This window comes from Nelumbo nucifera, chromosome 7 (genome assembly GCF_055504915.1).
Source record: "Nelumbo nucifera cultivar China Antique chromosome 7, China Antique-T2T, whole genome shotgun sequence".
Classification (NCBI taxonomy): Eukaryota; Viridiplantae; Streptophyta; class Magnoliopsida; order Proteales; family Nelumbonaceae; genus Nelumbo; species Nelumbo nucifera.
Genome location: NC_142655.1, coordinates 15074076 through 15083433, shown reverse-complemented (window position 1 = coordinate 15083433; position 9358 = coordinate 15074076). Strand labels below are relative to the sequence as shown.

Genomic DNA, 9358 nt, shown 5'->3' with positions numbered 1-9358 from the left:
TGTTTTCTTTCTTACTCAGTCAAAGAAAAATATAATAACTAAATAAATTAAATTAAACCGCGTAGCAGAAACCCATTTTAAAAGGAGGAAAATCATAATCTTACCCTATTTAAAGGTCTTCAACAAGCTCTTCGATCATTGTGAGTTGTGAACCAGAGAGAGGAGGTCTCACCCTGTTTAAATTAAGGTCCTTCACTCTAGAGCAACTTCTTAATTTGACCATTGTGAGTTGTGTCCGTCTGAGAGAGAGAGAGAGAGGGCTATGGCAGATGGAGCAGTATCCTTTCTGCTCCAAAGGGTTGTCGCCTTGCTCGGCCAAGAAATGGAAGTTCACGTAGGACTTTCAGATGATCTTGAAAAAATCAAACAAGGGCTAAACACCCTGAAAGCAATTCTAGAGGTGGCAGAGAAAAAGCAAGTTCATGGAGTTGGGAAACAATGGGTTCTGGAGTTGCGAGAACTAGCTTACGACATGGAGGATGTTCTTGATGATCTCATGCTTCATGTGCATCCGCAGTCTCTTGGGTCTTCTTCATGGTCTCGGTTTCTCCACAATCTCATACACCACATACCCCTCCGTGAGATAGCCCATCGAATGAAGAAAATCAACACCAAGATGCGAGATATCGACACCAAGATGCAGATGCAAGAGTTATGCCACCATGGGCATCCTTCTTCATCTGGCCCCCAACCAGAATCAAGTTTCAGTTCCCGGTGCCAAATGTCCAGCAAACTGATCATGGCTCAGGATGATGAGATTGTCGGAATTGAGAGGCCCATGCAGGAACTAAATGAGCTGTTAACGGGTGCAGACAACCCAAGGCGTACTGTGATTTTAGTGACGGGGCCTGCTGGTTCAGGCAAAACCACTCTCGTTAAGAGAATATATGATAGCAAGAGCGTGAAGAATCATCACTTCCAAAGCCATGCTTGGATCAATGTTCGACAGTCATACAACTCCAAGCAGATCCTACAGGAAATGCTAAAGCAGATCTCCGAAGAATACATGGGAAAAGCTTATGAAGAGATTGACGACATGGAAGAGGACGCACTGGTCCAAGGGTTGGGGAAAATCTTGCAGCAAAGGAGGTACGTCATTGTTTTCAACGATGCATGGAGTCTAGATACATGGGAGGATATTAAAAGGATAAGATTCGCGTTGCCAGATAATAACCTCCGTAGTAGGATATTGATCACAACACGTTACAAGAAAATTGTCTCATGCCTGCAATCCCCCACACTTTATTTTCATCTTCAGCCTCTCAACAAAGAAAAAGCTTTACAACTGTTGGAAAAAAAGGTTTTCTGGTCAACACACAGGAAATGTTGCCCTTTGGATCTAAGAGATTCCTTCATTAATTTGGCAAATAAGTGTGAGAAAATCTGTCAAGGGTTGCCACTAGCAGTCGTGGCCATGGGTGAATTCCTATCAGGCATAGTGAAAGACAAACCTATTGGTGAATGGCAGGAACAGCTAAATGGGCTTACTTCATGCCTACAAAGCAGCATCGTCCTTAGAAATATGGCAATGACTTTAGAATTGAGCTACAGCCATCTGCCTGTCCAACTTAAATATTGTTTCCTGTATTTTAGCGTCTTCCCACAGGACCTACCCATCAGACGTACAAGGCTGATCCGACTGTGGATTGCCGAAGGATTTGTGCAGCCCAAGGATGATCGATCATCCGAGGAGGTTGCTGATGATTGTCTCATGGAGCTCATCTATAGAAACCTGGTTCAAGCAGTGAAAACAGATCTTGATGGTCGACCCAGAGAATGTTGTGTACATCCAATTATGCGTCTGATCCTTCTTCAAAAATGCAAGGAGGAGAACTTCAGTTTGGTTCTTCACCAACAGAACAATACAGATGGGCATGATCTGAAGAAGATTCGTCGCCTAAGTATCCACAGGAACCGCTGGAGTGTTACAAAAAACACGAGCTTTAACTACACACGCTCTCTTTTAGAGTTCCCTGTAGCTGGCGTTTTGCAAGACTCATCGGGGCATACGGTTCTTTCCAGATTTCAATCATTAAGGGTTTTAGATTTGGAAAAAGCCCCAATAGAGAAATTTCCGGAAGAAATTAAAGTTCTATATCGACTAAGGTATCTAAGCTTGAGAAATACAACAGTTAGTGAGGTACCGAAAACTGTTGGTAATCTTCTAAACCTAGAAACCTTGGATCTTAAACACACAAAGGTTTCTAGGTTGCCTGTGGAGATCTTCATGCTTCAACGCCTGCGCCACCTTCTTGTTTATAGTTACAAGATGCAGAATTTATTAGACTTTGATTGTGTTGAAGGGTTGGAAGTTCTTCCAGGAATCAAGGATTTGAGTGCGTTGCAGAAGTTGTCATTTGTCAAAGCAAGCAAGAACAAACAGATAATTACGGAACTGGGAAGCTTGACACAACTAAGAAAGCTAGGAATAATTGATCTGAAAAGAGAGAATGGTAAGGTTTTATGCCATTCCATTGGACAAATGCGAAAGCTTCGGTCCTTGGATGTGAAATCAACATGTATGGAGGAGATTCTGGATTTGCAGTATTTTCCGGCCACTACTGATCATCCCCTGCTTCTTCAACGTTTATATCTAAAAGGGCGTCTACAGAAGTTGCCGAATTGGATTTCTTCGCTTGAAAGCTTGGTTAAATTGCGTCTCAAGTGGTCAAAATTAAGTGGTAGCCCATTGGGGCCCCTTGAGTCTTTGCCTGAGCTACTGGAACTCCAATTGATGGACGCTTATATTGGGCAAAAATTATGTTTCCAGAAAGGAAAGTTTCGAAAGCTCAAGGTACTGGAATTCCTTCAATTGGATAATTTGAATGAAATTGAAGTGCAAGATGGTTCCATGCCAAGCCTTGAGAAAATGATCATGAGGAGTTGCAGGAACTTAAAATGCGTGCCAGTTGGTACCTTTTATCTATTTCAACTCAAAGAATTGATTCTGGAAATAATGCCCGAGGAACTTGTGGCAAAGCTTCGACATGGAGGGGAAGATCGTCCGTTGGTCCAGCATATTTCCTCCATTAATGGGGGGAGGATTGTTAACTATCGTCTGGAAAGTGATGGAACCATGATTCGTGAATATATTTGATTCGTGTAGATTGCAACCTTTAAGTTGCAGAGGTCAGGACACCACTTTGGTAAGCATAAACGTTGCCATCTCTCTCTCTCTCTCATGATTCTTATACATGGCCACGTTATGTATCTTCTTTAACATATGGATCTTCTCGTCTCAGGTTATCTCATGCGCTTACTTGAATGTAGTTTCTCCACAGATTGATAACCCAAGGACTGAAGAGATGGTTGTGGTGACCCTGAGAACACACGGAGAAGCTGGAAGAAAAAGACATATTTAGGATTAGTTGTCTGTAATATGTTTTTTTTTTTTTCTATTTTGTTGTGTGTGTATCAATTTGCTTATCATTTGGATTCAAACAAGGTTTGTATGTATAAATAATCAAACTTTAAGACGTGAAAGTTCTACCGATCGAGAGAATTAAAAATCTCTCCGATCTTCTTTTATTTAAATTAATATATAGTTCACGTTTGATTTTCTACTATTTCCTTGCTTAAGCCTTCTTAATAATTCATCCTTGTAAAAGAATTTGTCAATTCAAATAAAACAAGAAGTCTCGAACGGATCAGAGTCAAAAGTTTGTTGTCTTTTTATTCTTTTTTCTAAGACGTCCAAAACAATTCCATTCAACCATTCGATCTCTACTTTGCCAGTTTGCCTCGCTCGACAATTTGGAAACGCGACAATCTAGTATCTATCTTAACCAACCACCGTCTATTATGTTGTGTAATCATGTGACATCATGTGCTATTAACACTTTTGAAAATGTTAAAATTATCTCTTAAAAATAAAACACTGTTCATCATCTTCTTTCTCGAGAAAATAAAATAGAAGCAAGTTTTGTGCATTTCCTACAGCAGCTCTTAATCTAAGTTCTGAAAAACTATCAGATACTCCACTTGATCTCTCCATGAAAACCCTAGCAGTGCAATGCACTTCATGTTTTCTCCCTATAAACCATCATGAGAAGAACAAAACACTAATAAACAGAAAAAGGGGAAGAACCCTAGCATATGCTAAAATTCTCTCCACTTAGTGTTAACCTTGTTTCTTTCTTTAGACATTTTACAATCATCAATGGCTTCAAAATGGATTCAAAAGAGGCTGAAGGATCTGCAGAAAGATCCTCCCACCTCTTGCAGTGCTGGTCCGGCAGAAGACATGTTCCACTGGCAAGCAACAATCATCGAACAGTCCCTTTGTGTGGTGTGCTTCTAGTAACTATTCATTTTCCACCAGATTACCCATTCAAGCCGCCAAAGGTTTCTTTTTGTACCAATGTATTCCATTCCAGCATCAACAATAATGGGAGAATTTGTATTAACATTCTGAAAGAGCAACGGAATCTTGCCCTACAATATCCACAGTGTTATTGTCAATTTGCCCTCTGCTAACTGATCCAAACCCAGACGATCCCCTGTTTCCTGAGATTGCCCACATGTACAAGACTGATAGAGAAAAGAATGAAGCAACTACCCGTTCTTGGACATAGAAATATGCCATGGGATAGGAGCTTCAGATTATGGTGGTCTCTCTCACTATTAAATCTGTAAACGAAACCTGGAGCCTTGGTTAGAGCATATGTTAATCAACTTTGTATTGTTGGAATTTGTAGGATCCAAAAAAATTCGTGTGTTGACATATTAAGAAGGGAGTGATGATCATCCAAAGAAATTGGTCGATGCAGAGGACTCTTCAGTTCGTCTCTTCAGGCTAACGCAAGTAGTATTAAAGATGAAGACAAAGGTGAAGAAACGGCTGAGAAGAGATATAAAATCTGATGGTGAAGACCAGGATTTGATTTTAGATGGAAAAATTAAAATGGATAAAAAATTTGACAGTTGATTCTATTTTGAACGGATGGTTGGTGAAGAAAACTAGATAACACCCAAAGGGAATTTGTGTATTTTCACATGCTATTAACACATGGTTAATAGTAGGTACTCAATTGTCGCATTTCGAAAATTCAGTTATTGGATTGTTGCATTTTAAAGTTTGGAGACTAAATTGTCACTTGAGCGAAAATACATGGTACCAATCTGGATTTTACCTTATCCTTATACATGGTCACTTTTTTATGTATGAAAGTTTAGAAAGCTCGCACGGTTTGTCCCCTATGGGACAGAAAATTGTGTCCCATCCAATATTGCCACATCATCTTTTACATTTGAAACATACTTAATGGCTGGAATCCTAAATTCATTCTGATTTTATGGATAAAATACAAAAACCTCCCCTGAAGTTTCTAACAATCATAAAAATCTCCCCTATACTTTCATTTTAACAAAAGCCTCCCCTCTATTTTCAAAAAAATCAACAAATACCTCCCTTCCATCAGTGATCAAGACAGAAAATATGTAGAAATACATTTTTACCCGTGGGCATCATTTGAACTATTTGTGAAACACCATTTTTTCCCTTACTTGGCCAATTCATTACAATTCCATACTTTTCATAGCACTCGAAATATCCCACTTCGCAAAATATTCCAGTCATTTTCTGGCGACTATTGTTCTTCACCCCGAAGTTTGATTTCTTCATCGCTTGAGCTCGATTTCTTCACTAACGATGATTGTTTTTCACCCCAAAATTCGATTTATTCATCGGACAGCGACTGTGACTTTCTTGACTTTCTTTTCTCTTATTTTGCAGCAGTGATAGTATTCGAACTATTCTCTGTGAGGTGAAGGTGGAGTGGGGGTGGTCTTTTCTTTGTGAAGTCTCTAGCATCCAGGTTGAGTGGTGGTAGTCAGCAGGATTGCCTTCCTACCAAGCAAATGGATGTTTGGATCCTGTTAAAACAATACACTTTGATTGTGTTTCATGTCCTCTTTCAAAACATCATGCTTTGCCTTTTAATATAAGTGATTATGTTTATTCTACACCTTTTGATCTTATTCATTCTGATATTTGGAGCCCTTCACCTCATAATACCATGGGTGGTTCGCGTTATTTTGTGATCTTCGTTGATGATTTCTCTCGATATACATGGATTTATCTTATGCGTAATAAATCTGAATTACCTGCAATTTATATTCAATTTGCCACCATGATCAAAACTCAATTTTCCTCTATCATCAAAATTTTTCGCACTGATAATGCCATGGAATATAGAGATTCTATCCTTACTCAGTTTCTTTCACAAAATGGAACTATTATTCATAGATCTTGTCCCGGTACCTCTCAACAAAATGGGCGTGCAGAATTGAAACATAGGCATATTCTTCATACTGTTCGAACTCTTTTAATCTCTTCCTCTTGTCCTGAACGTTTTTGGGGGGAAACAGCCCTCACTGCTGTTTATACCATCAATCGCATTCCTTCTCCTGTTATTGGTAACATTTCTCCTTATGAACGGTAGTATGGCCATTGTCCTGATTACCAGTCTCTACATGTATTTGGTTGTGCTTGTTTTGTTCTATTACAACCTCATGAACATACCAAATTGGAACCAAAAGCATGTTTATGTTGTTTTCTCGGGTATGGTATTGAACATAAAGGATATCAGTGTTGGGATCCTCTTTCCCAACGACTTCGCATATCTCGTCATGTTACCTTTTGGGAGCACAAAATGTTCTCAAGTCTCTCCCCATTTCGAGTTACCACAACATCTTCACATTTTTTTACTGATCCTACTATTTCGTTTTTTTCCTGATGATTTACCTGCTGGTCCTACTAATCCTTCATCTGATAGCTCACACAGTACTGCACAACCTGCAACCTCTCCTGATGCATCTACCTTGGCTATGGATCCTTTAGCTCTGCCTTCTTCTGAGCCCTTGATTCCTCCTGAGGAATTAGATCCTGATCATTCTGATACTTCCCTACATCATTCTGGTAGGGTCACTAAACCTTCCATTCTTCTTCGTGATTTTCACTGTTATTCTACCATTGTATCTTTATACGAGCCTTGTACCTATCACAAGGCTAGTACTGACCCTCTATGGTAGAAAGCAATGGCAGAAAAAATTCAAGCTCTTACAAGCACTCATACTTGGGATTTAGTTGACCTACCTCCAGATAAATCTGTGATCGGTTGTAAATGGGTCTACAAAATCAAGACTCGGGCAGATGGTTCAGTTGAAAGGTATAAAGCTAGATTGGTAGCTAAAGGGTTCACACAGGAGTATGGCATTGATTATGATGAGACTTTTGCCCCAGTAGCTCGTCTCACTTCTATTCACAGTCTTATTGCGATTGCTGCTGCTAAGCACTGGCAGCTATTTCAGATGGATGTTAAGAATGCTTTTCTCAATGGAGATCTTTCTGAAGAGGTTTATATGCAGCCCCCTCCTGGTTATGATCATCTCCCTAATCACATTTTTCGTCTCCGTAAGGCTCTATATGGACTTAAGCAGGCGCCTCAAGCATGGTTCTCCAAATTCAGCTCTACTGTTTGTCAATTTGGTTTTCAATCTACCACTTATGATCATGCCTTGTTCATTCGTAAGACCTCTCAGGGTTGTGTACTTCTTCTCCTTTATGTTGATGACATGATCATTACTGGTGATGATTTGCAGGGCATTTCAGATCTTAAGTCTTTTCTTAGCAAACAGTTTGAAATGAAAGATCTTGGTCGATTGAATTATTTTTTAGGCATTTAGGTTTCCTCCGACCAATTTGGATATTATCTATCTCAGGCCAAGTATGCCACTGATCTTGTTTCTCGTGCACGACTCACTGATACTAAGACTGTTAACACTTCGATTGAGCCTAATGCCCATTTTTCAGCCATTGATGGTACTCCTCTTAGTGACTGCACCTTATATTGGCAACTAGTTGGCAGTCTTGTATACCTTGCTGTTACTCGTCCTGATATTGCTTATGCTATTCATATTGTGAGTCAGTTCATGTCTGCTCCTCGCACTACTCATTATGTTGTTGTGCTTCGTATCATCCGTTATGTCAAGGGCACATCGTTTCACGGACTTCACTACTCCAGTTCTTCCTCTCTTCATTTGATCGCATATTCTGATGCTGATTGGGTTGGTGATCCTACTGATAGACGCTCCACTACTGTTATTGCTTCTTTCTTGGAGATTCTCTTATATCTTGGCGTAGTAAGAAGCAAATGGTTGTCTCTCGTTCCAGTACTGAAGCTGAATATCGAGCTCTTGCTGACACTACCTCTGAGTTGTTATGGTTATGATGGTTACTCCATGACATGGGAATTACTCATTCATTTGCTACTCCCCTTTACTGTGACAATCGTAGCGCCATACAGATTGCTCACAATGAAGTCTTTCATGAGCGCACTAAGCATATTGAGACTGATTGTCACTTTATTCGTCATCATGTGCTCGAGGGTACTGTTCGTCTTATTCCTGTCTCTTCCCATGATCAATCTACAAATATCTTTACCAAAGCTCACTCTCCTCTTCACTTTTGTGCTCTATTTGGCAAACTCCAGATGATTGATACATTGCCATCTTGAGTTTGAGGGGGGATGTTAGCACAATTAGTATTTTACCACAATTAGTGTTTTACCATTATTCGCTCCTTGATTCTAGGATGAGATATTTCTAATTAGCTGTACATATATCTCCTAATCTTATTTTTTCCTTTTTGTATAGTTTCCTATATAGGTTGGTTTCTAATTTAGGTCGCCGACCTTATTTCCTTTATTGTATTCCTTGCTCTATTATAAATAGGTTGTAACCCATTGAATTCAATATAGAGAAATATTATTTTCTCCATTATTCCTCTTTGTTTTCGTATCACTGTCAGTTCGTTGAAGGTCAATTTCCTAGTATAGGCAATGGCACTGGATAAGTGTTTGACCAAGGAGAATTTTCTTATGAGGGATGTGCAAATTCAAGATCTGAACTATAGCTTGTGTAAGCAGATAATGGAATTTCTTGACCATCTGTGCATTCATTGTTCGGTTTCTTCTCAAATTTGGTGGCATTTCATCAAATCTGTAGGGATATGTTTTTAGGTCATGACAAATTTAGTTAAGGAGCTCTTGTCGTGCTGTAACCTGAATGGGAAGGGGAAATGTGTTTGGAAGTCTATCCCTTCTATCGATAAAAAAAAGTCTATCCCTGCTACTCTGTTAGGGACTATATGGGCTGAGAAAAATAGGAGACAGTTCTGTAAAAGAAGTAAAGAGGTGGACGAGTTAATTAATTTGGTTATTGGTAAGCTTGTTTCTTGGGTTTCTATTGTCAATTAATTCAAGCATCAAAGTGCTCCTCTACGTCTGGACTCCAAGAGTTTGTGGGAGTTGTAAATTGTTCTGTGCTATGCATTTTGACGGGCATTTTAACAGATTCT

General features: G+C 39.5%; 1 protein-coding gene and 1 pseudogene across 1 annotated transcript; both read left to right on the top strand.

Annotated features, from left to right (window-relative positions):
• Positions 1 to 262: 262 nt before the first annotated feature.
• On the top strand, positions 263 to 3097 carry LOC148790201 (disease resistance protein RPM1-like). Its single transcript, XM_088892233.1, has one exon. The coding sequence runs from the start codon at positions 263 to 265 to the stop codon at positions 3095 to 3097; it is 2835 nt and encodes a 944-aa protein (XP_088748359.1).
• Positions 3098 to 4159: 1062 nt separating this feature from the next.
• Positions 4160 to 4592, top strand: LOC104607760 (ubiquitin-conjugating enzyme E2 8 pseudogene; annotated as a pseudogene).
• Positions 4593 to 9358: the final 4766 nt, after the last annotated feature.

What these genes read in the sequence shown, in the direction of transcription:
- LOC148790201 (XM_088892233.1), top strand. Translation starts at nt 263, where the DNA reads ATGGCAGATGGAGCAGTATCCTTTCTGCTCCAAAGGGTTGTCGCCTTG.